Source organism: Lasioglossum baleicum, chromosome 13 (assembly GCF_051020765.1).
Source record: "Lasioglossum baleicum chromosome 13, iyLasBale1, whole genome shotgun sequence".
Classification (NCBI taxonomy): domain Eukaryota; kingdom Metazoa; phylum Arthropoda; class Insecta; order Hymenoptera; family Halictidae; genus Lasioglossum; species Lasioglossum baleicum.
In genome coordinates this window covers 15234391-15261204 of record NC_134941.1, presented here as the reverse complement: position 1 = coordinate 15261204, position 26814 = coordinate 15234391, and the positions used below count along the sequence as shown (strand labels likewise).

Sequence of the window (26814 nt, the reverse complement as noted above, 5' to 3'; positions counted from 1 at the left end):
GCGCGGCGATGTCTCAATTTTGCAGCTATACAGGAAACCGAATCCCAAAAGAAAAAAAGAAATAAACCTACAGGATCTCTTTTCAAAAGACGAAGAAGAAGAAGTTCCGAAGCAAATCGATCGTATAAACGGCCGAGATCGTTGGCTATGAATCGAACCGATCCTATGGGACGATCACGATCTTTATCGCCGCTACTAATTGGTATTCCGATACCGCCTGCGACGGCGAACGTTATTCGAGCAGCGAGTATGGCATGGGAAAATCGCGAAGAATCTGTTTGGTTCGCTAGGCAATCGACACCTACCGAGCATACCATATCTCTAAGCAACAAAAGTAACTGTTGTTCCTATTCGACCGCTCTGGACGGTAATACATTCGGTCCTCGAAAATTCTTGACACGTTCCACATTTTATTCCTGCCGAGACTCGACTGTACCGACATTTTCTACTGCGCGAAAACATCTTCTACGGTGCTAAATCTATAAGCTAATCTGCGAGAAATAATGCTAAGTAACCGCATCTACTTAGAACCTACTAGAGTTTGAAAATCGAAGTTTCGAAACTTTCGATGGCCAGCGTACAGTCCCGCGTCGATGAAAATTTTTAATGGACGCTGGGTGTCCGGAGATAACTATTGTAGGCCCGGGGAGAGCAACGCGCGGGCCTGAAATTGATAAGACGACCGGTTACGCGAGCTGGCGCTTTGTCGGAGATTCGAACGCGCGTCCAAGCGATGACTATCGATTCCTCTGTCGCGACGAGCTCCGAAAAATTCGAAAGCGGTCTTCTTCCGATGGAACGAGGAGCGTCGTGCATCGGATAGCAGCGACAGTATTCAGTGAAAAAGCTCATTTCTATTTACGGTGTCGATCGTCCGTGAGACGCCTGCCGATATTCCGACTCGCATAACACAGAGAATTTTCGCACGGCCACGCACAGCCTGACAACGCTTCCTGACCGGTTTTGGGATTTCACTTCCCAAGCGGTTCCGAATACAAATCGCGAGCAACCGCGAGAGCAAACAGCTGCGTGTCGATGCGTGCGAAAGACGAGCAGCGACCAGGAGGAAACGAATCGCGATTCGTGAATTATCCGGTGCAACCTCTGGAAAACGAGGATGCCGCTGCGCCGCGCCGCGCCGCACCGGGTGAATCAGGGAACGACCGCCACGATGCCTGGGCAACGCGAAAACCAACGGCAAACGGAACAAATCGATCCGTGGAAAATTCGCTGGAAACTCTTTTTACGCGAGTCTGTCGGTTTTCTGACGATACGAACATTTTCTCTGGCAATTGTAAAGTAATTTGACCAGCATTTACTTTTCTTCTCGCATACATTGCATATGTATACACTAAACAATAAATATTTGGCTGGAGAAGGCGAGTAATAGGAGTGCTCGCAATTACACGGTGAACGAGACACCTGGAAACGCCGAGTTCGCCTAAACACTCGAATTCAGGTTAATCGCCGTCTCCGTGCTACTCCCTGGTTTGCACACGATTCGCGAGTGTACCGTTGTCCCCGAGCCGATGTAACTTTTGAAAGAAACCGGCTGATTTTTCCGTGAACCCTAACGGTCCCCTTGTTCGACAGGCTTGTTTTACCCGTGTAACGAAAGAAGAAGGTAGCTGCCGCCTAATACCCTCGACAAAAGCCGTTTTAATCGTCCCGAATTTGCGTATCTAATCGCAACGGTGGCACACGATGGCACTATACACGTTTCGTTCTCGATCGAAGTCGAATGGCGGTTTCTTGCCGGAACCACTTTATTTCCATGAAATCTCGCCTTAATCGCGTCGTTAGACACGACACTTTTTCACCGCAGCCCTAAGTTCTCGATGAACACGCCCGCCGCCGCTCCGCCGCGCCGCGCCGCTCCGATCCAATGGGATCCGGTCTTCCCATTCTCGCGGAATCTCTTTTCCAGTCCGTCACGTTGTTAGAAATCGACCCTGTTCGATCGAACGCGAGAGCTTTTTCACTGAATTAATACCCGACACACCTGCAATTGCGAATTTCACGGGGACGCGGGTATCGGGACAGCTTTCACCGTAAATTCGATCGCGAATCTCCCGATGATGATCCGCTCGATCGATTTGCTTTCGAGTGTCAAGGCCGCCGATCGGTCCAAGATACGATTCTCGACGATTCGAGAAACCTGACGGATCGCTTTCTAACACCTATCGCGGAGATCTTTAATTTTCTAATTGGTCAAATTAACGTAGAAGAGATCGACTTTCGAGAAGACTGGAATTCTGAAATGATCATCATAGTCGCCTTTATAGTGATCGGGCAGAGACATTAACGCCTAGGATGATTGGGTTTGTATCGTAAAAATATGTACAGGTTGTTTGTTCGATCGATTTTCAGCAGGTAGATCCGCAAATCGCTCGAGAAAAAACCGATCAGAGTCCGTTGAGCTCTCGAAAGAGGTTAATTCGATTTTCGTAACGCGTGATCGGGCCCAAACAGCCGACGTGTTATTACGTCGAAGATGTGGACGATGCTTGTTACGGTTTCGCAGAATGCCGGCTTGTTACGGTACCTTTGTCCGCTACCGAAACGAAACAATGATGGGCGTTTAGTTAATGATACACTGGCCGACGTAATCCCGAGATCATCGATCTTCTTAATTCGAAGCGGTTCGGGGTCTTTCTCACTGGGTCACGGATTTATCGATCGATACGTTGTCTGACGTGAAAAACGCCCGCAATCGTGATCTTTGCACTCTTTTGATCGATCTTTGCCGAGCCAGGCTCTCCAGCATTTCCGCGGACAAGTAAATAACGGGGAAAACGGGACGTTTATTTTTATTACAAGAGGCTTTGTGAAAAGTAGATCCTCTATATTGAAGAGGTCGAATTTTCCATCATTTCTGATTATAATGGCGCATTAACGCGAACAACGTGGTGACCGAAACAATGAAGTTCGCGCGGTTCCCGGTAAACTTACTTCCGGAAGAGCTCGGCTCTTCCTAACGGGCACAGTTTTTGTCGAGCCGAGGCTCTCAGGATACCGAAAAGAAACGTGCTTGTTGTACAGTTAGGGAATCGCGGCGAATCCTTCGAATTCAGGATCTCGCCGCTTGTAGTATGGCATAATAATAACGACCGGAAGAGGCGATCGTACGTTGTTAGAACACCTTGACTAGAAACCGATTGGGATCGCTTGAGAACCAACCGGCTGCAGTCGTACCGGCCTTCGTGACTGCCGGTGCAATTATGAGAAAGTCCAGCGGAGAGCTGACTCGTTCCGACAGCCACGCGCGACCTTCGACGGCGCTCAAATTGGCGATACTTAAATTAGTGCTTTCGTGTCTGGGGCGCCGCGCCGCTCCGCGTTGACTTCCTTCTCTTCTTGCAGCTTTTAATCTCGCTGGAAACGCTTTTCGAATAACTATGCAACACCCGCTGTGCGTTTGTCTATTTTTTCTTTCTCTAAACAATTTAATCAATCTCTGAACAATTTAGAATAAATTCTCCAAGAGTGAATACTATTCCATTAGCAATAAAAATTGATCATTCTCAAATAATGTCACGCAAAGTTCCATTAAGCATCGTAAATTTTCCTTAATGTATCGTAATCGTTAATTATGTTTCATAAAGCAGACGGCTACCTTAAACGCATCGGAAAATGCAATAGGAACAGTGCTTGTGTTCTCGAAGGATTAAAAATCCGTTGCCATCTTCCGCGATATAATATAGAACGTTTAACTAGAAGCTGCATGCTTCGCAAATTGCAGCAAGTCGTTACAAAGTCTCCCTTTTAGTCGCCGCTTACGACCAGCAGGGATTGCTACGAGTGTATTCTGAACCGTGGCCACACGGTCATTATTATGGTTAATATTAATAAAATCATTAAGTCGAACCACCACCGGGGAAATCCATAGAAAACGTGTATTGAAATTTCCTGATATTTTCGAGATAATAAACTTTGAGTATCGAGCGCGAACAAGTCGCATAATCGAGGTAACAGGACTTTATTAAAGTGTCTGTCCGCTGCGGACCGTTTCTACTTGCCGCGTTCTCGAATGCCTGGCCGTAAGGGAAAAGAATCGAAGCAGGAAAAATAAATGAGAATTAAACCTTGTGTAATCCAATTTCAATGTGAATAGTTTATTTTTTCCCGGAGAATTTCCTGGATCTATGCGCGCGTAAAAACCAGACTAATTAGCGTATTTTGAGTATCGAACGCTGAACACCGATAACTGGAATAACGTGTCTGTTCGTTGCATGCCAGTTCTACTTACCGTAACGTGCAGGGAAAGATAAATTCCGAGCTCTGCTTTCATAAAAAACTGATAATTTCGATTTTCCGCGTGTCTATACGGCCATATTTGTCGAAACGAAAACATCTAGTCGGGACGATAGGTGTAGACGTCGAAAGATAAATCGCTAAACGTTTCAGTTTCCGCCTCGACGAACAAATTGCCCCGCGAAAAATCGAGGACCGCTTGTCAGCGCGCCGATAAGAAAATCTTATGCGCATAACATCCACGTGGCAAGTCGTAAACAATTTTCCGAATCTGGTCTGACAGTTCCAGCAGTGATTAGAGATAACCACGATTAAGACGCTTGTTCACTGCACGTGTAATTCGATTCGCGGGATCGCCGATACCGGTTTCGCGTGTTCGCAACCCAATAACCACGCTGCTGATTCCGATTTATAATAGCTCTATCGTTCGCCAGCCGAACTCCTTTTCCACGGCCATTTTTCTTCGCAGCTCATTAATTATGCGTACCGCCTCCTCTGCCCTCGATCGACCGTCGAATCCTTCGAGCTCTCGATACTCGATTGACGCGGGCAGTACCGATAACGCTTTATATGAATTTTCTTCGGAACGGCTGTGGGCCGTAGGCCGTAGTCGATCCCTCGTCGCAAGGTCCCCCTTTTAAAAACGTCCTCTTAGCCTGTTTTCGGTGCTCGGTCCGGTTCCTGTGGTCGTTTTTCAACGTTGCGAAACGAGATCCAGGACTTACTGCACCGTTACTTTGCCGAAATAAAAGGCCCCGGTGCGTATATGCAGCGTGCAGCACCGACTTCTTTCGCGGACAGCTTTGTCAGAAAGCCCGCAGTGCCACGGATCGTGACAGGAAAGACGAGAGGAGAATCGGGAGTCTCGAACGCGACGTTTCTGGGATAAGGATTCGTGAATGGTCGCGTGGAACGATGCTTCGTCACGTGTCATTAGGATCAACTCTTCCGGTATACCGTTCTGCCTCGACAACTCTTCGCTACCTGTCAATAATTACGCTTAATTGGATAAGAGTGTCGAAAACGTGTTCGCGTCTCGATTTTCGGATAGTTCTTTAGCGGATCTGCTGTTCGGACTCGATGATTCAACCTTTGGGCTGGCAATTGGCTATCCTGCGATTAGATTAAGTCTATTTTTACGGTTGACGATCAGGGATTAAAGATTTTTTGATACTTTTTTGTACTATTACCAAATGAAATGAAACGAACGCGGAAACCGCTGGAAAACGGCAAAGTAACGCAGCGGCAGCGATCACGAAAGGCAACGAATATCTCTGCATTAACGGTTTCGAAGGAATCCATAAAATTCTATTCCGAGAGCGACTCCTCCTCGTTCCCTCGACTCGAGAGACGATTATACTCCATTTCGGATTGATTTTACGCCTAATACGGATTTTCGCGCGGCTCTCGAGCCCGTTAATTAGACATCGACGCCTCGTAACGGTAGATAATTGCGGCCGATAATTTTTAATAGGCGACACAACCGTGTAATTCGACCGGCGCAGCGCGGCGGCCGACTCTTTTATTAGGTTTTTCCTGTTTCGAAAAAGGGAAAAGGCGTGTTTTCTCTTGCCAGCAGCTGCGCAGCGAAATCTTGTCTATCCGATTGCTGTTCCTTATTCCCGATTCCTCGACCACCGCGCCGCGCTCGATCGCGATCGAGGTGTAGCGGCTGATCATTCCGCGACTATGATCGCTCGTGTATCTCTAATTAGCCAATTTTACGGTGCCGCGCTCTCTCGTTCTGTACCGTACAACGCAAATATTCACGGAACGCCTGCGTCGAGACGTTTCACGGGGCTTTTCATACTCTGATTCATTCATCGCTCGAGCAACTATGAACACACGTTGCGAACAAAGCGACGCTGCCATTAGCCGCGGTATCATTGCCTTGAAACGATCGCGCTCCGAGTAATTGAGAATTATCGGGATCGAAGAAAACTCTCTCTTCCCGTTGAGAAATCTAATTAAGCGTTCACTCGACGGTTTCGTCGAGAAAATATCAGAAGAACATATAAGAATATAGTTACGTTGTCCGGATAGCGCGCGCAAACAATTCGGTATAAAACAACGCATGTATTCTGTCCACGAAGAAATTTTAATTTTCTGTTGCTGATAAATGCAACAGAAGGTATTCGCGTTGGGAGGCAACGGCGTGCTCGAGCTGCACTGATCCAGTGTTGCATAGACCACCTCCGAGTTTCGAGCAAGTTAAACCAGCTGTACGTGCAAAAACCCGTCGAAAGTAAACTCGCCAATTATAACAGCATCGCGGACGAGGTTTATCGCAGATTGTGTGCACAGTGTATCGGCTCGTCGCGTGCTGGAAGGCAACCTGCCTGTCACTCCGATCGGAGGCACGAGACAGCAATAAGACCAGTGGCTGATAACACAGGTCTCTGCAACGATTCTGCTCACCGTCGGGTGAAAAGGCAGTCGGTTTACCTTACTGACAGCGGCGAGTCGAGCGAACGCGCAAAACGAGGTTCGCGACGCTAATAACGGGTTATCGCGTAACAATCCTTCGGTATTTAATCGTAACGATGATGACCCACGATTATCTCCCCACCCCACCCCGTTATTACCCTCTCCGATTACACCCGCGAGACCCTGAACAGCAAAGAGATTCGTGTTTTCGTATACGAGGGGCTGTTGATCGAGCCACGCTTTTAATTACTCCGAACTCCGAGGTATAGAAACGCGAGAACGTCGGTGCGATCGTGGCAATCTATGGACAGGGGCCTGTCAGATATTACCGGTTGATTAGGGGGTTCGTAACCGATCGGCGAGAGCAGGGTGAAGTTTTTGCGGAGATCCGAGGCGCCAGCTACGCGCGCTCGATTCAATCCTGCAATTTACATAGCGCGCGTGGAGAAGCAAGAGCAGGCTCGAGGCCACCCTCGAAGGAGGCGGTCCAATTAACGAGATCGACCGGTACCATTAACGACACCTTGATAAAACCGAGGCAGCTGTTACGAAATCTCGCTCTCCTCTACTCGTTCTCCGTTTTACTCTCTTTCTCTGTCGTTCTCCGTTTCCCGAGGTTTCTTTTCCCTCCCGCGGCCGACCTTCTGCAAGGTCTTCCCCCGCCGAGAAGTTCGCGGGCGAGGAATGCGTGACTCGACGATTTTATAACCCGCTTTCAATTACCATTCCTGGTGCTCTTGTTTCCCCGGAGGTTCGCGCCGCTACCACCAGAAGAAAACTCGACGCGCGGAATGCACGCGCCTCTCTTCTCGCCCGTCGCGTCGTCGTCTAAACGCCGCGCCGCGCCGCCCGGATCCACCAAGTTTGTCCCCGCCTGCGTTCTATCCGTCTATCCGCCTTCTCTCTGCCTCTCCTTTTGCCGCCTACTTTCAAACCCCCCGAGCTCACCCCTTTTCGACCGGCACCACGCGCGACAATCCTCTTTTTCCTCGTTTTTCGCTTATGCTGCCACCGGCAACGTGATTTATTCGATGTCGTCCCGCCGGAGAATAGGAGACGGAGAGGGGCAGGGAGGGAACGAGAGGGGAAAGAGGAGAGACAGCAGTACCGAGAAAACGAGTTATCCTTAAGGACGTCCGGCCTCGATCGACGACAATTTGTTTTGGATCGTTGCGCGGTGATACGCTCCTGTCTGCGCGCGACCCACCTGCTCACCGAGCCAGTTTATTCGATTAACACTTTACCATGCACTGGCTGCTCGTTGTCCGGATAATTTGTTCGCTTCGATCGACAGACGATTTTCAAACATCCCTTCCCTATTCGATCAGGCTTGCGACCAACACTTCAAGCAGAATCTACCAAATATGTGATCTGCCGGCGATTATTGCCTAATCCAGACCTTCGAAAGTGCAAATTTTCGTAGCTCGAGGCACGTTTCGCTAATAAAGCAGGCTCAATTCGTAAATAATGTCCCGCCAGAAAGATTATACGCCGCTGGAAGGATCGTAGCAAGATGAAAAGAGCGAAAGTATCCAGCTACCAATGATATTCCACTATTCGTGCATCATTTGTCTCGCTCTCGAAGCTGTTAATAACTTAATCCGAATGGAGCGGCTGCGAAGGGTTCATAAGCGTCGTAAATACTCCTCTCTAAGCCGGCTTACAAGAGAGCCTGGTATCGCTGCTCGGCGAACAGTCGCGTAATCCAGCGATACCAATAATTCGTACATCTTCACCGATTAACCGGCCGTGGAAGTAAATTACAAGGTTCCTTCGAGAATACCGCACGCATCCTGCGCGTATATCATCGGTTCTCGATGAGACCGCATCGGAAATCGGTTTTAATGCCCGATGAATTTGTATTCGCATCAGTGGAACTTCGAGCTCTGTAATTTTATTCGTCACATTTCCATTCGAACTGCAATCAAATCGCCGCAAAAAAGATCGCACAGGGATCTTCACGTTCTCGATGTACACGGGAGACTTCAATCTCGAAGTCCGATGCAATTTCAGTCGCGGAAAAAATTTATTCAGCTTTGTACGCGCGTCTCAATTTAGACATTTGCACTTCTGTTTGTTTCTAAGGAGAGAGGAATGTATGAAAAAAATTAATTTATGGGGGTGAAGGTACAGCGTTTACTCTCTCAAATATGTTTAGATAGATTATTCTACGATTTTTCTTTTTCACAAAGTTGTAGCAGCTCGAGCGTAGAGAATTTTTCATGCAAGATATAATAGTTCCCTAAGATATTCTGGATAGACGAGGTAGATTTAGTATCTCAGAGAAAATCCCCGAGAGATGACTGTTTCGTTTCTTTTTTCAGTCACCATGAGGCTCTCGCTGGTTCTACTGGTGTCCCTCGCAGCGTCCAACCTGGCAGCACCTGTGGCCCCGGTGGGAGGACGAAACTCCTTGTCCCAGAGCGCGGACGAGGTCCCCGTGGAAGCCGAGATTGTCACCGTCGGAGACGCGACGAATCGCCCGGCAAAAAAGCAATCAGAAAAGCCCGACAGTGGAACGAAAGATTCGAGGAGCTCGTTACAGTCTCCTGTCCAGAATAAAGCGGAGAGCGAGCCCGACTCGAGCCAAGTCGAGAGGCGTCCTAGCGACCATAAAGACGAAGTATCGAAGGGTCGAAGGCACAAAGCAATCTTCGTCAACTACCCCGTGGTCCCTCAACTGCCGTTCTCCGGCGTACCTTACGACGATTATGCTAGGAACAACTACAACACCGAGAACACCGTGGACGCGGAGTCCAAGAGGCAACAGGAAAGTAATATATTTTATATTCGCCTGCCCCCCACACCGTACATGTTCGTCCCAGGTTTAGGCTACATATCTCAACCCCCGAAGTACTCTACTTCGAATCTACGACCTCAAATTGGTTATCGCAAGCCGACCAGGCCGAAGCCAGTCTACCAAAAGCCGGGGAACCCGCCGTTCATCAATCTGCCGATCGATTTCGTGAGCAACGGTAAGCCCACGTCCGTGTACCAATGGCAGAAGAAGCAGAAGAAACCGACCGACAGTCCCATCACCAATCTGGACAGCCTGTCGACGGAGTTCGTGAGTAACGGGAAACCGACGTCCATCTATCAGTGGCAGACGAACTTGAAGCCGGCGAAGAGACCCGACGACCTGGTCAACAACCTGGACAAAGGCCCGTACGCGTTCAACGGCAAGCCGACCAGCTTCTTCCTGCTGAAACCCGACGGCACCACCTCCGCCCGCCAGCAGCTTCAGTACCCGGACTACCAGCAGGATAATTCGTACTATTGAGGGGCGATTCGGAGAGAGAGAGACGATCGTGGCTACCGAAACGTGGCACGGACAGGATGCAGATCCTAGGAATTGTCGATTCGAAATCACTGGCTGCTGCGAGAGACTCGACTCGATGGGCGGAGACCGAATCGCCCGCGCGGAGGATCGATGGAACGCGAAAGCGGTAGAATGCGCGAATCGATGTCGATAAACTCGATGCGGTACGCGAAGGACCTCGTGGCACGTGGACGATTGGGGTTGGTGGGTGTGGAGTGCGTCGATCGTGGCCTTGGAAAATTATGCGACCAGTTGCGGCAAGGGGCCAGAAAGGGAACGCGGCCGTGACTTTGCGTACGAAAATTGTATGTACGTGTGCGAAAGACTTTTTACGATTTTGTTGTAGATAGAAATTTGGTGTGCTGGTTTAGGGACGACGATGAATTATTGTCAAAAACAATTAGGTGGGCGTGGCCTTGTTGCTGTTGCTTTCAACGGAGCCGGCGTGGTTTCGTTTCCGAACCAGCATGTTTTCTCTGAAAGAGCAAAATGCAAAGGAGCACATTAATATGCAGTTCTTGTACAGAAAGTACTTAGGAGAAAAATGACGGTGCCAATGGTTTTTTGACTCGCTGTACCGTGGGCCGATTATCGTGTAAGATAGGTTATTACGGATGGCCGGAGGTGGACCGTCGCGAAAGGGCCGACAGAGAAAAATTCGACGGGAACTATCGTTAGCATAATTAATCCTCCCTTAAACGGGCCGCTCGCGTTTCGGACCTTTTTTATCCCCAGGATCCGAACCGGTCTGCCATACAGAATGACTATGCTTCGCGAAAAAATGTCCGCTCTCGGCACGCGTGCAGCGCGTCACGAGCGGCGCTTCGTGTAATCCGTTTACGAGCGAGATTAGAAATGTCATTTATCATCCGCGGATAGTCCAAGAGTCGTCTGTAAACGGTTAGCGTGTTAGCTCGCGTATTTATCCGTTTAATCATTCGCGACGGTGCAATTAAACGCCTATTAAACCTGTCCATTAGTCCAAGACGCTAACACTGAATCTCCGAAACACCGTACCATCTGCTGGAAGTGTATTTTCATATTGTACAGATTTTTCACGGAGAAATGGTTCTCAAAATTCGCATACTTCGGCGCAGAAGCATCTCTTACTTCACGAGAGGCGTAAACAGCGTTTTAATTACACTCACCTGCCACGAAAGCGAATTTACACGTCCGAGCGTCCCGGTCCGTTTATAAATGGGAAAACGTTATCCGTTTTTTCTAAATGGATTCACGATATAGCAAACGGAGCTCGCGAACGCGTAAAACTGGCGTCGGAATGCTACAATGCGAACCAAAGCGGCGCGAGCGTGACATTTATATTTTCCGACTCGCGTGTGTCGTTTCTGCGATCCGATATTAATCGACCGTCTTTAATTAGAGCGTGTCGTTGAGCCTCGTTCCCGGGCGAGGCCGGCAAGACCTGTAATTATTTCTCTAAATGTATAGCCATTATTTATAAAGCATAGATACTTACACGCCTACTTATACGTCAATTAATTAACGAGGCCCCGTGGATTTCGCGGAGGTCTCGTCTCGACGATAAAACACGAGCACGTATCGACGCGATACGACGACCATTTGCTCAAGCGCCTAGCCTAACGCGTTGTTTTTCATTGTTCCGTTCTACCGAGAACAAGACTCTAGCATTAGTGACCGACTCTGCTGTGCTCCGCAATCGTTCCTCCAATTTTTCCAAATGTAGGACTTTTGGAAATCGTTAAACCGCAGAGACAATCGTGCGAGGCATTTTAAGACACAGCTATTTAAATACTCTAATCGATAAACTCGAATATCTTTGTACAAAATTGTACAAAGTATTTTTTGAGACAATCCGAGTACATGTACGGCACGCGGTACGATAGCAGAACATTAAACGTTACGAATGCGTTTTCCGGAGGACAGCAGAGCGAATGGCGTGTTTGCTTGAAGATCAGAGTGATATTTATACAGTTCCCCGTTACTGGAGTAACGTGGTTAGACCCCCGAATTTTTTCTACGTTGTACATATGTGAAGAAAAATACACGCTTCGAGGAGAGAGCTTATCCGTGACAGCCTTACCTTCTTTTTCCCCGAGAAGCTCCGACGGTTTCCTCGATTCCCCGGGCTTCGTCGACGGGAAAACGTGTTTCATATGTTTCTCCCCCACTCGCGTAACACAAATATTGACTCGGGACGCGAGTACTCTGCCCAGGATTATATCCTGTCTGGTTACGGGAATACTTTGCGATCCATGCTACTTACTCGTAAGGGATTCCAACTGGGCGAGATCTCAACGATAATACTGGCAGCGTCTGGAGGAGTGGAGAGAAAACCGTTTCCAGAATTGCTTCCCCGTCTTTGCGAATAAGAATTTGATCCGCTCGGATTAAATTGGACAAGGGGGAAAGACCGCAGACGTATTTTCCACCGGGAAAATCTACTTTCGAATCTGTTTGGAAACTGTTATACGCTGATCAATCCGCGTCCTCTGCTAGTATTTGCTCGTTCGATTCTTGGTAATCGCGTTTCGCTGTCAAGCAAGATCGCTGAACGAATTTTAAACTATTTCTCGCACCGTGCAAAGAAAATTGATGAATCTTTCAAGAATGGAATTAAATTTTTTAATCAACGGAACAAGGCAAGAAGATTAGAAGATTAAAATTTAGAAAATTAAACTGCCGTTTTGGGAATAATAAATGCCTGGAGCGCAAGTCGGGTTAATGGAGACGCGTATCTCAGCGAAGAAGACGTTCTTCCGTGTCATTTTCAAGTTACGTACGGTCAATTACCGAAAAATGTGGGCCCCGAGGCTCAGGGCTCGCCGCTTGATATCAACGAAAAACCGTCCTAACGGGTTACAAGCGGTTCTCAGTTCACTTTCAGCGGGAGAAACAGGTCTTCTTAAACTCCCCGCATCCTTAATTCTACGGATAAGCAAAAATACAAAAGCAATATCCACGATCGTAAATTTAACAGGAAAATACCACTGGATGGATCGACTTGCCGCACGATTATTCGATAATCAAAAGTGCACTCGTATCGAGAGTGATCTGGCGATCTTATTCCCTTTTACAGGATCGGTCACCGATCGAAAAATAATTGCCGATCGCTCGGCGATCGTTCCAACATGTAATTGCTTCAACTACACGGTGATCGCAATCGTTAATTGGATCGCACTTTGTCGAACTGCGACCGGCAAACGCGGGGAGAACGCGCAGACGGATGCTCTCGTCGTAGAAAGTACTATAAATACTTTTATTCGCTACACTGAATGCCATGGTTCGATACAATTGAGCTTTCCTCCTATAACGTGTGTATACATATATCGTATATATATATATATATATATATATATAATATAAGAATATAAAAAATGCTGCTCTCTCGCGGTATGCAAAATTTAGCGGGTAGAAAAAGAACCAATAGAAATCCTTGCGCGGCGGCTATACGTGTAGAAAAGGCATGTACATCCTGTCGAGAAGTTATATTGTCCAGTCTTCTTTAAGAATTCGCTCGTGAACGATCGCTCCGATGGAGACGCCGAGATCATTACTCTTCCACGCGCATAACTATGACATAGCCAGCGCCCATCTCGACCCATCTTGTCTCGTATCTCGTCTCGTCTCGTCTCGTCTCGTCCCGTCTCGGAGAGACCGTTGGCACCGCGCGATTTTGAAACGGCACATCGTACGATAGAAAAGTATCTGTTAAACTTATAAAAATATATTGTACAAGTTAAACGTAGCGATCGGAGGCGACAGTCGACACCAGGTCCACGGTGGAACAACGGTCAAACGTCGTCTCCTTCCCCGAAACCTAACACCGAGCACGGTATTCCCTCTGTACATGCTCATCGATTCTCCTTTTGCCGAGCATCTCGACAAGAATCGGATCGGTGCAATTTCTCGGGCTATTCTAATTGGACATAGAGAAATTACAATGGGCGAAGCGTGAAACACACAGGAAGATAAAAGGAATTTAATACATAGTACCGATATATTATTCTCCACGTAGTAGTATTATATAAAATTAGTAAAAACGAAGAAACATATTTTGCGTAATGATTTGCAGTCTACGAGCTGTCTAGCCCAATCGCATCGCGCTAATCCGTTGGAATTTCCACTGAAAAAAAGCAAGTTGCAAGAATCGTGCACGCACCGAGGGAATGCCGGTTATCGCGGACCCGGCGCAGTCTCTGCAAAATCCCTTAATCTATCCGTAATCAAAGTTCTCGATTCGAGAGAGAGAGAGAGAGTGAGTATCCGGCGACCTAAGACTATAACCTCCTAACAACTGTAAAACGGAAGTGGAACGGCTTGCAGCAGGATGAGCCTCGAAGCGAGGACGACGACTAACCGAGAGATCGTAGTCTGTGTTTTTCTCTCTCCCTGTGACACGCACACTCTCTCGCACACTCTCATTCGCTTCGTCCATCTATCTCTCTCAGTTTCTCCGAAAGGATTCCGATATCGCGTCGACGGCCATAGTCCGGCCATGTCGATACTACTTAGGCTAACGGAGAGTTCACGGGCCGATGACACGTGTGGGACTCGGTCGCGCACATGTTCACAATACGGAGACGGTGGCTCGCGTTTAAGGTAAAAGGGGATGATAGTAGACGGGCTTGCGACTCTTCTCCATCACGTAGAACGCTTTCGGCTTTCCGTTCCCGGAGAAGTTTTTGTGGATACTCGTGGGCCCGGATTTGCTGGCGATCGGCGCGTAGTAGGACATGGCCGCCTTCTTCCGGTGCTTCTTCACCTTGGCGGTGTTCCTCGAGCCGTGAAGCTCGTTGGTCAGGTGGATCCTGTGCACACCGGAATCGTTCAACCTGTAGCTCTTGTTCCCCGCGTTACTCTTCTTCGCTGTCTCGCCGGTCTTGTCCTCGAGATCGGGATAGCTGAGTCGCTTATCGTTGTTCCGAACATGTTTCACCGCAACTTGCTTCTGACCGACGGAGATTCTATTGTTATCCGCGCCGAAGTGTCGCTTGTTCTCCGTCGCGGCTTCGTGGCCAGTCTTCGAGGCTACTTTCAGCACATCCTCGCGGAAAGTCTTGGCTCCCTGGTGCTTCTTCGCGTCCTCTAACTTCTTCTTCGCTTGATCTATCTTCAGCTGCGTCTGCAGCCTCTTCTTCTCGTTGATCTTCTTCACCACCGGCAAGTTCCAGTGATAGATTTTTGCCGGTTTCCCGTTCCCTTGAAAACCTACCGGGAAGTTCGGCCCTGTCTTGGTGATCTTCTCGTCTTTCAGAGATTTATGGGGTTTCGTGATGGTGTAGTACGGAGGACTCGCAGGCAGCTTCACGATGTACACGTGGCTGTCCCGGTGACCGTGACGACGACTGTACGGCTGATGGAACCCAGCCGGCTCCGGACCCGTAAATCGCTTCTTATGGTGACCATCGGAGATCTGAAGCGGAGCCAGACCCAGACGGTTCAGGATCGCCGCGTTGCTGGTGTGAACCGTCTCGAAACTCGAGGCGGATTGCTCGACGCCGATCGAAGCCACCACCGCCGGCAGCAACAATGGGAGCGCGTAGCTCAGTAATCTGAAACAGAGGAGAACGGTTGTGGAATGTTAGAATAGGTGGGCTGTTACGCTGCACAGTCGCCTGGAAACCCTTTATTTCGTCCTTTCTGCTCGAAATTACTTTAATGTTGTTTAAGGGTTTCTGCTTGTCGTATCGCCAGATCATCGGAAATATTTTCAAAATTCTTCTAATAGTGCTAAGAGTAATCTTGGATCATAATCGCTGGATCATGATCTCGAGTATATTAAGTTTTCTTCTGACCATTCAAGTGAAATACATAATGTATTACCTCTTTTAATAACATTCTTGAATTCTTGCGATAAAGGCAGATTGAATGCGTAGTACGATTGATTATGTTTAAAGAGATACATATTCACAAAGGTTTCCCATCTTCTGCAATCTTGAGGAGCTCCGCAGTTATTCCTCGCGATTGGAAAGAAGAAAAAGAAGAGGAGAATACGACGAAACTTCGAATGAGGTATCCTCTCGCGGATAGAGAACGAGGCGAGCGAAACCACCTGGCAGCTCGTAAAGCAGACAGCGTAGCGCAAAGAAACGCGGCAAAGAAAAATATCATTGACCGTAAAAGTGACGACTCTGCCAACGAGACGACTGGGAATTTTACGAGCGAAGCAGCGTCGCGTCGCGCATCGCGACAAAAACCGCCTTGCGATTCTCGCGCGGATGTTTCTCGCGGGCAAGTTCGAGCCGATTTCAACCGATGCGATGGTTTAGGAATCATTGTTTCTGGACACGACGCATCGTTGCTCGTCCACGCGGTCGTCGCGTCGGTTCGTTACGTAAATGCCCTGGACGAACGATAAATCACCTGTTCTCCCGGTTAATTACCCGGTGCACACGCGGCCCGAACCTTTGCTAATTATTCGCGGTTCGTTTTTCCGCTTTTCTTTTTCTTTTCTTCTCGCTGGGTGACGCCTCATGCATAATGCCGCGGAACGTGAGTTCCATTCCATTAACAGGACCCCGGCCGTTAATTCCCGGTTCCGATGAAAAAGCACGGAACACTGTTGAGAGCTCCCGGTGCGATTATTCGCTCTCTTCGAGGAGACGGGAAAAAACCAGTACAGCGAATCTAGCTGGCACACCGTTACGTCGCGTCGTTACGTTCATATTAAATGGGACACGATATTTACACAGCGCGTAATACCATCGACAACCTGTAATCGTCGTGGTATTATTTCGGACAACGACATCGCCACGGTTCATGTTTCATGCAATGATTATCGACGGCGAAGCCGTCAAACTGTGTGCGCTATTCTGGTCCAGAAGGGCCGAAATAATTCCACTACACCGAACGATTGACTCAGCTTTACTCGTCTGCCGAACAGAATCGGTGAAATTCTATGAAACACGCGCTTGGAAATAGATTCTGGTGTCCAAAAAATTTATGGAGATTGTCGAAACATCTTTTCAAATAAAGATTTAACGATACCGAGTCAGACTCGTCGCGAAAAGAATATACCAAATACGAATACAGTAGATTATTCGTATTGAACGAATTTAATTAAGATTAAAATCGGATGGGAGAGTCTCGCGAGTCGTATGAGTCACGGGCCGGAAGGATGTTCTGCGTATGGGATACGTACGAGTGGAATAATTAAATATCCGTTCCGAAGCGTCCGCGTTTCGGAGAAAGACGAGTTTTCGACGATGAGCAAAGCGGTCCTGGGACGTCCGTCACGCGATGCACATAAATTAATACGCCAGCCGGGCGTCTCCCTCGTTGCAAAATTATTCCTCCGTCCGTACGTCGAGTCTTTTCGCGTGGTCGTGCGGGACGGCACGGCGTGCGTGTCGGGCGGAAAAAATAAGAAGGGAGATTCACGAGGTCCGAGAGCCGGAGAATGAAAACGACGGTCAAGAGTAATGATACTCGGCGAGCATTTCGTGGCGAGCGTCCCGGACAGTCGACACGAAACTACGAAATGCAATTCTGATGAAAAATAAAGCTTTTTCAAATTACTTTAGAATTTTCGACAGTTCTGCGCGAAGAATCTAGCCGTCTGAAGCCGGCGAGGATATGAAATTGAAACTCGTAACATGCTTCCTCGCGATTATCGAGCGGTCCATCACAGGTTCAAGGGCACTTTCGCCCTTTTTTCAAGGCTGCACCCTTCGTTAATATAAAAAAGAATGCTTATCCAACTTCGAAGATCTCATCGAATCTCTCTTCGGCAGCAGGGGCCACAATGGCTCATTCACGCGAGTTCCCCGGAATTTCTTGCCGCTATTAGTCGTATCTGCGCGGATCATCGACGCAACAAAACCGCGTCGACAACGCACGCGATACGTGGAGTGGCAACGTGTGTGTTGTCGTCCTGAATGAACTCATTGTCCCGAAGACCTTGTTGCGGCGATTTACGCGGCGATTGTTCCCGAACGAGCTTGAAAATCTCACACGCGGTACCGGAGTGGAAGAAAATAATCGCGTTTGCCCGGTTTAAATGTCAACGACAGCGAGCGTCGCACACCATAAATAGGAAGAAGCGACGCGTCCTCCCATCGTGCCGGCAACTAACAGTAAGTGGACGTAAACGTTCCCGGGATCCGGGCACCGTAAACTGGCACACACGACAGATTTTTACTCTTCCAGAGAATTATGCAGTAAAAACCTGTATGTATTTCGAAGAAATATTTCTCAGGAAGCTGCCCACAGAAAAAAATGGGGCAATTCATCGTCAGCCGGACAGATCGACCGTTTAGATCCGACTACTTACGTGTTTTGATAACCACGACTACTGTAATCAGAGACAAACAAATGTTACCAGTGTTATTTCAACAAATTTTGCTTTGGTTTTGCTCTAAACCGACCTTGTTGGCAGACCTTTTGATTTTTAGCAGGGCGTATGATGGTTTTAAGGAATTTGGCGGGCGTTGTCTTTAGAATGGGGGTATACAACGTCATGAATGGCGGTCTAAGCGCTCGATGCAGCTCTCGCCGGGCAACTCCCCGCAAAAAGGGCTCGCGATTACGATTCCGGATAGAAGAGAGAAGCGAAAGACGATGGCCGCGCGCCGATCGGTAGTCCATTACCGCTCGAACGTATTCGTCGAAAGCACACGATTGGCAGGTTAGAAGAACGCGGAAGAAGAAGGCTCGGGGAGCAGCAACGCGGGACGAGGCTGCGACCCGAAGGGGGCGAAGCAAACCAAGATGGAAAAGAAAACGAAGAGAGGGAGAGAGAGTCTTGGATGAAGAAGAAGAAGAAGAAGCAGAAGAAGAAGAAGAAGAAGACGAAGAAGCGGGAGAATAGTCTGCAGAGAGGTGGAAACAGAGAGTAATAGGCAGAGTAGCGCGAGGGGTACGGAGAGAGCACGCACGTGTGCATACTCGTATGCGCGAGAGAGACTACCGAGGCTCTCTCGAAGACGCGTCAGCGTCAGCAACGCACCGGGAGACAAGGGGCAACGTCGTCGCACCGATGGAATGAAAGATGAAAGGGACTAGCTACGTTGGCGTGTTGCGGTGAGCCGAGATTAATCTCCGTGATCATCGGACGGATCAACGTTTTGCGGGGCTATCCTGCTCGGGCTCTCGCTTTAACCTGATCTAATGACTTGTGCTCTGTCAGACGGTTTAACGCGATTCCGATCTCGCGTGCGCGCTGCCCTCCAGTCTTCTGGACACGGAGTATGTATCTACGCGTCTTGATCGGAACGCGAGAACGCGAGAGAGATCGCCTCGCCGCGCCGCGCCGCTCCGGCCAGAGATATTTCAATCATCGACGATGGAAAACCGTAAGACGATACGCCGAGATTTTTCGGAGCTGTCGGTGGTCGAGAGTCGGACCGTTTCTCTGCGGGGACCATCGTTGGAAACCGGATACACCTGCACAGTTTGAAAGACGGAGTATCGTTCTCCAGGAAACCTCAAGCATTTCTAATTCCATCTGCTTGACCCTAGACTTCGTCGTGCTTGAAAATTGAATGGAAGACAGCTCGAATTATACGGGATGGTCTCCTCGAGTCCTTGAGCGATCCTAGCTTCATCTTTTTACCCAGATTTCGCTTTGATGATTGAAGGGAGGGTACTTTAAACAAGCCATAATGGAAAGCCTCGTCCAGTCCTCGAGGAATCCTAACTTCCTCCTCGGTTACAAACTTATAGTATTTAGGAATTGCAGGAAAAATGGTCTAACCGAGTAATAACAGAGCGTTCGTGTCTACAAGCAATTCCAGTTTCCTGCTCTTCCGTAATCTTCGTTCTACTGAAAACTAGAAAGGACGATAGTCGGTCTCTCTTTCTCTCGAAACATTTAAAGGTTGAATAAAAGGCAGTCCAAGCTGGTTTGTACTTCGAGGTATCGTCGAGTCGTCCAGCATTTTCGATCTCCCATCGTCTCCGACGCTTTGCAGTATTCAAATGAATCGGCTAGGCCGTTTGAACGGGAGGCAGCTGACGCGAGTCGGACCGAAATCATTTCCTAGGGCTAACCCCGCGGAAACCCGTGACGCCGCGTCCATCACGCGAGACACCAGGCAACTTGTTAGCCCGTTGACGAGCAGGTCCAGCTAACACGGGTCGTTTCGGCGTACCTGTTACGTTCTCGGCAATTTGCCTCGATAATTGCCAGCCCATCGTTTCGCAAAACTGACCGTCCGCGACGCGCGGCACACTGTATCCTCCTCGTACCGAATGTAAATTTAATAACTCGTTCTGGGGAGGAAGAAGAGGCGAAGGAAGGCGGCGTCGATTGATTCAATAACGCGTCCGCGGCGCGGCGCGGCGCGGCGTGTCGGAGCGCGATCGCCTCTCGGTTAGCGTCGCGTTCTCGAGCCACTTCTCACTGCAAATTGGTTACGATCACGTGAAAGCTTAAACGAGGGAATAACACGGACGCAAGGTGGTTCGTTCCATCATGAGGTGAAACAGCGAGTCTCGTCTCGTCTCGTCTCGTCGAGGGCGAGAGGAACAGGATGGTCCGAGGAGACGTCGGTGGTTGGCCGCGGGGTTGTAATGGCCCGCGAAGCCTGTAATTTCTGTCCTGGTCGAGTTAACATTCGACCAAAGCTGATGGGAGAGAGAGAAAGGGGTGGGGGAGAGCGGTGAAACCACCCAGGGCTCTCTGGGCGAGACTCCCGACGTGACTCATTCGAGATTCGTGATTTAACAGGTTGACGCATCCTCTTCAGCCGTATTCCGATCTCTTTAGTCACTGGGCTCTCCGGTAGCTAATCGGTGCAACATCCTTGGAGCATTGAACTCGAAGATCATCCTATTTTAATCGACCCCGTCCATGATTTTTGACCGGGACTCTTAGCAACATTTAGCAAGAGCTACGTTGGCCGGCCTAGAGCATACTGGCAGCCGAAGGACATTGACTACGATGCGTCGGAGGATCCGGGTAATTGACATGCAAATATGCAGCCTCCTCCATCCCCTCGTCCACCGGAGGTTTTGCCTAATTGCGTTCCGTAACGAGCATCCTTCGGCTAACTAAACAGCGGTCGCATCGACAGAAGCCGCTTGCCGGAGTCCGTCTCTATCCAACGCTGGGATCTAGCGATTTCCATTTCCTCGGGGGAAGGAAACTTTTGTCATAGATCTCCGGCGAGAGATTTCTCGCGAGCGTCTTCCACCGGGGCGGATACGCGTGAGATTCTCGGAGGACGTTGGACGATGTATTCCCGCAAACTATAAGCTGGTAGTCTAGATGCATCGGGCTTCGAAGGAGACGTTTTTCCGCGATAAGGTTCCCGTTTTTCTCCGAGCCGAAGGGTGCAAGGCCGGAGAGCAGGAGAATTCGCTCGCTCTCGTACATTCTCGAGTATCTCCGCTTGTCAGACTATAAAATTAATGCGTTCGTAGCGGCGGTAGCGCGATTATGGTCGTCGCAGGAAGAAGACCGAGGAGCTGACGCGTAATCCACGGGGAATTCCACGGGGGAAACACGAAACAGATTTCAGAGGGCGATTCGGCAGCGCGTCGTGTATCAAAATGGAAATGGCTTGGCAACGGGAGCTTTCACGGTCAAAGATGCTAACCTAGGAGCACAGGAGCTCGTCGAGTCCTAGCGTTAATTCCGAGATGCTCGCCGAAGATCGTTCTAGATCGACTCTCGAGACGCCAGGGGATTAAACCGTGGCAGGGGTCTAGGGCGAGGGAGTTTGTTCACCTTGGTGATCCGCCGCGCCGCGCCGCGCCGTGTGCTATGCCGACTATACGAGTACACAGCGATAGTCGTGCACTGTAACTCTCTCTCTCTCTCGGTCTCTGTGCGTCCACGGGCGGCGCGGCGGGCGGGAATCGAGAACCTGCACCCTTGTCGCCAGAGCCGTGCGAACGCCACACGTGCTCGCGCGCTCTGTCCTCATCGCACACACAATTACACGTGTCGCGACGGGTAGACGGGCCCCTCCTTCGCGTGTGTATTATCCCAGCAGGAAACGCTGAAACACACTCCATACCACGGCCACGGTCCCACGAACCGAGATTAGAACCGATTTCGAACGGTTTTCGCAGTCGCCGACTGCGATACGCCTGCCACGGCTAATCCGCGCCGCCCAACGCTCTTGCTATAATAATCCCCCCGAACCCGTCAAGATTTTTCCTCAAAATTTTATGTGGATGGTTTTTTCTCAGCAACAATGCATAACGAACTAAAAATTTCAAAGCAAAAAAGACAAAGCACGGCTTTCGGTCACAAGTGCAGACGATATGTGTATCGCGCGTGTGAGAAGTTGCCGTAAATGTTCTAATAGGATATCTCATCGAAGTAGCATACAATTCCCGTGTACCTAATGATACCAGTCAGGATGTAGCTACCGTTTGTATCGGAGAGTCGAGTCGAGAGTCGGCGCGGCTCGTATAAAACAATAATATCCATCTGGGAGATTGCGGCGAGCGCTCGGCCGAGTAAGAGTAAGAATGCGAAACGGCGTAACGAGAACACGCGTCGTGAATCGGCAAAAAGTCGAGGGAATCGCGTGAGTAATGCACGGGACGACCAGTTTCGCGCGCTCCGCTGATTGTTATAAATTACTCTAATCCGACGGTTCGCCGATCGTTTAGTTCTTACCTCGTTCGAGGGGCGACGACGGACCTCCTCTCCTCGTCGTCGTCGTCGCAAACCAGTCACGATTTCGTCCGAGGCCGCGAGAGTTACGAGAGCCGCAGCGCAGTAACAGCAACAGCGATTTCATGCCATCTCATCTGGCAACGATTTACGATATAACCAGATCGACGGGGGCAATGAGAGCTGATGAAACGTATAGGCAGAGAAACGATCTCGCGAGAAGATCGCGCGCGATCCCGAACCTGAAACCGAACCCGATCCATCGAATTCCCGATGAAGATAAACGGACCTCGCCAGGGAAAATAAACGTACCTCGCCGAGAATCGAAGGTCTATACTCTAAAGCTTCAATTCTGCCACACAAAGTATCGAAACTGCCAACAACATCCTCCGACGTTGCTGTACCATGCTCGTCTGGTGTTGTTCAATACGAGCGAGCCTCCTCCTTCGCCGGAGTGACTCACACGCGATTCCCCTGGACAACCTGCTATCACCGTGACCGGTAATCACGGTTGAATCTTGTAAAAAAGTTAATTGCCGTCGAGCCTGATAGATGTCCGAGAGAAGAGGCGCGCGCGGAGCCGCGACCAGCGAAATGACAGTGATCGGTAAACGCGGCCCGCTGCCGTGGAATTCAGCTGTTCGACGTGACTGAAATAATTTATTGATTTCCGTCGTGAACACGCGCGTTCGGTGTACACACGAACAGTTCTCGCGCGTCGTCGCTCATAAACCGACCGTGTATACGCTGCTGCATCGGGCTGTGTGCTGCGCGCAAGAGTTGCAAGGTTCGTGCAACGCCAGCTAGAGAAACGCCTGGCGGACGTGCCCGTCCATAAATCTCAATGCGGCCGAATTCGCTTGGCCCGCGCCAGACTAACATTTAGGGCAATTAACTTCTTCCTTCCGATCGGAAGCTTTGCCTGCACTCGGAAACCGAGGCTCTTCTACAGTGAAGTGTTCCGACTAAAAAATCTATCTCTCCTTTGTTAGTCCTCGGTAGTTACGAACCGAGGAAATCTTAGCGAATAAAGATAAGATGGTCCAGCGAGCCCCCAAACTAGACGAATCCTTCGTTCAGCAAGATTTTAGGACAGCTCCGTCCAATAAATTTCTCGAAAAGCACGGGTTACAAAGCGAATCTCCCTGGGCCGAGAAAGTAACTGCCGCGTTAACTTTCCCCGGAATACCTGTCCGTCCCGCTGCAAACGAATTGTTCCCGGACTCTAGCCATAGTTCACCCCGCAAGGTACCCATTGAATCACCTCGAGAGTCGCGTCACTTTCCAGGCGTACAAAGCCCACGCGAACATTCTCCGCTTAAACGGCGTTCATAAATCAGGAAGGGAGGAGTGAATTATCATGCAAATTCTCGGCCGTCGTTTCATCACTTTTCAATTATGTTTCTGGCGTCGGAGACGAGACACGCACCGGTTCTCTCTCTCTCTCTCTCTCTCTTTCTCTCTCCGGTCGTGATACGATGCTAGCGATAGTTTACGCCCACGCGATCGCTACGACGCCCCTCGAGGCCAGTCTCCGTGAGCTAGCCGAGACGTCAGCAATTCCTTCTCGAGGAATTCACTTAAATATCGCACCTACAGCGCTCTATATTCAACCGACTACCCCGTAAACCGCTCTAGGGGCACCTGGCACAGCTACTTCGGAAGCGGGAGCGAAGATGCCACGCCCACCAGGTTAGACCACGCCTATATCGCACAGACGGGATGAAATAAATACTGTTCGTAGCTAGACTTTTTGGGGTTACCGATCCTAGCGCTCTTTAGAGCTCTCGTTTTCTGACTTCTTCGAAGCCAAGGGCAACGAAACCACGCCCACGCGTTGTACGCCACGCCTACTTCACGCATACAGAACCGAGAATCGAGAATCTTCTGCCTTGAGATCGAAAGTTGCTTTTTTTCCTGATACGATCGAAGGGTTCGATCTCGAGGATCTGCTCCTCGGGGCAATTTGGGATGTTCTCGGGGCAAAGCGCGCCTCCGGCAAATACCTAGTAGATTATACCACCGCGAACCGTGCGCGGAAACGCCTCCGCAGATTCGCATTCTTTTGGAAATGGCAATTGGCTGCGAGATACGTGGAAGCCGTGGCCGTGACCGAAGTATGTCACGAGTTCAGTGTACGTTCTCGTCACCTGCCGAACGTGACCGTTCTCGTATGCTCGTAGAGCGAGAGCGGGAGATCCGAGGGAGACGGGAACCGGTCGGTAACCGGTTCGAAGGTTCTAGCTAGAATCCGAGAGGATTTCCACGTAGCTCGTTGGACAGGGACCAGCCAAGAAAGGCGGTCCCTTCGGCACGGTGGTGTACGGATATCGTTGCAGGAAAGGGCGTCCCTATTCAAGAAAATGCATTAACGAGGATCGCGAAGCGTAAAGGCACACCGATCGGCTAATGCGCCGCGTGACAATTGATGGCCAATCGGCGAAGCCAGCCGCACCGCGCCGCGCCGGGTAATTGGAATAGCTCGTGGCCGAACGCGATTCCTGCTCGTTCACGAAATAACAATTGCTGTACCGATCCCGCCCGACGCGGACATAAATTTCGCTGGCTACGACTCTCCTCTCCCTCGGCTGAAACTCATTTACCGTGGCCAGCGATGTAGCAGAACCAAGAAAACCCCAAGAGACAGAGAGAATCGACATGTTTTTTTACCGATCTAGAAGAGAACCACCTTCCGTATATCACGAAAGGAGTCTCCGGCCATCCGAGAAAGGTATCCCGCCAGCGATTATCCTCGGGAAAAGGCATCGTCGTGATCCAGGAAAGCCATTAGGACAAGCTTCCCGAAGAACACCGTCGGTGTAGTTACCTTGTATCGCTGATCAGGTGACGATCCGCTGATCGATCGTTGCCGCTTACTATTTGCCAAGGTCGTGATCGGAGATGAAGAGCGATCCTTACGGCAGGCTGCGTTGATTAATGGCTCGGCGAAGGGAAACCGAAAGTAGCAACGAGCAGGAACGACGACCGACGGGGAAGAAAAGAGAGAGAAAAAACACCGAGGAAAAGACAGAAGAAGGAACGAGGAACACCGTGGGAGAGCATCATCGATTCTGCGTAGCGGCGGACACTGCCTTATAGAGAGCTCGCGCTACCCTCCCTTACGGCTTACGGCCCATTAAATCTACACGCGCTGCCAAGAAATCGTAGAAAGATAGAGACAAAAACCAGCACGGGGAATAGGAAGAGACTCGAAAGTCGATCGTCTTTCTACCGGGGCAGCGCACACGCCTTTAACCGTCACGGCATTCCCTGCCGACCAGAGGGAAGAGACAGAGACCCGTGCATCTCGTAAAGTCCCGATCCCACCGATCGGGAACCAGTCACCGCCTTCTTCGTGTTCGTCGAAATTTCATTCGTTCGACTCGCAAGAACAAATTAGCCGCGTGCCGTTTAACGGAGAAGACACACGAGAGGACCAACTCTTTTCTCGTTTCCGGTCGATCGGATAAGGACAGACTCCGCGAAAGAGACTACCGCAATTTCAATCTCGGGCCAAGAGACTCGTTCGATATGTAAAATCGCTACGTGGAAAACCGTCTGAAACCGTCCGACGGTCACGGATTGCGCTTCCAGCGACGTGACCGGAATCCGAGAACCGGCGTTCGATTCCACGGAAAAATGCCCGGCGAATCGGACGACCGAAAATCTCTTCCTCCTCTCTGTCGCGGTTTCGGCTACTCTACTTGAATTATTCATACTCGCTGCAAAACGAAAAGAAACGCTCTCTTGGGAGCTCGCGACAATTGTTGATTCGGTCCGTGTTTAATCCTCGATCGTTCCCCGCGAGAGCGAGTCGATACAGTTTTCCACGGGTTCGAGAAACAAGAAGAAGCAAACGGGTAGGAAGGACAAGCTGAGAGGACGAAGAAGCGTTTCAATCGCGACAAACGTTTTTTCGTCGCTGATTTATCGCGGACGCGTTAATGAAAATGTAAAATCACTTAGCTGGCGGCGTTACAAGTTGGAGGAGAGATGTATCGAGCGACTGGATCGGATGATTCGATTAGAGCTAGCTAGGCGATATAGCAGCCGATAAGATCGGCAACTGTATCTAAGAAGCATCGAGCCCGATAAAGGAGCCTTCAGCTCCTCGGGGCGTGGAAGCGATGCGCGTGGAATCGCGAACAACGATCCCGAAGCGAAGAAGAGGGACACCGTCTTGTCTTCTTCTTCTTCTTCTTCTCTCTCGCCCTTCGCATTTCTATCGATCGTAAGTTCACCAGCCATAAACGTGTATCTC

General features: G+C 49.7%; 2 protein-coding genes across 2 annotated transcripts in view; one reads left to right on the top strand and one right to left on the bottom strand.

The window, feature by feature from the left end:
- LOC143215454 (uncharacterized) overlaps nucleotides 1-9136 on the top strand; it is a 42809-nt gene extending 33673 nt beyond the window's left edge. Inside the window, exon 17 of the mRNA XM_076437586.1 lies at nucleotides 9006-9136. The gene's annotated coding sequence lies outside the window, so the exon portion shown is untranslated. The remainder of the gene's footprint in view (nucleotides 1-9005) is intronic.
- Nucleotides 9137-13337: 4201 nt separating this feature from the next.
- The window catches only part of LOC143214824 (uncharacterized), a 30275-nt gene continuing 16798 nt past the window's right edge, over nucleotides 13338-26814 (bottom strand). Inside the window, exon 2 of the mRNA XM_076436271.1 lies at nucleotides 13338-15534. Coding sequence (XP_076292386.1) covers nucleotides 14577-15534 — 958 coding nt within the window. The 3' untranslated portion in view covers nucleotides 13338-14576. The remainder of the gene's footprint in view (nucleotides 15535-26814) is intronic.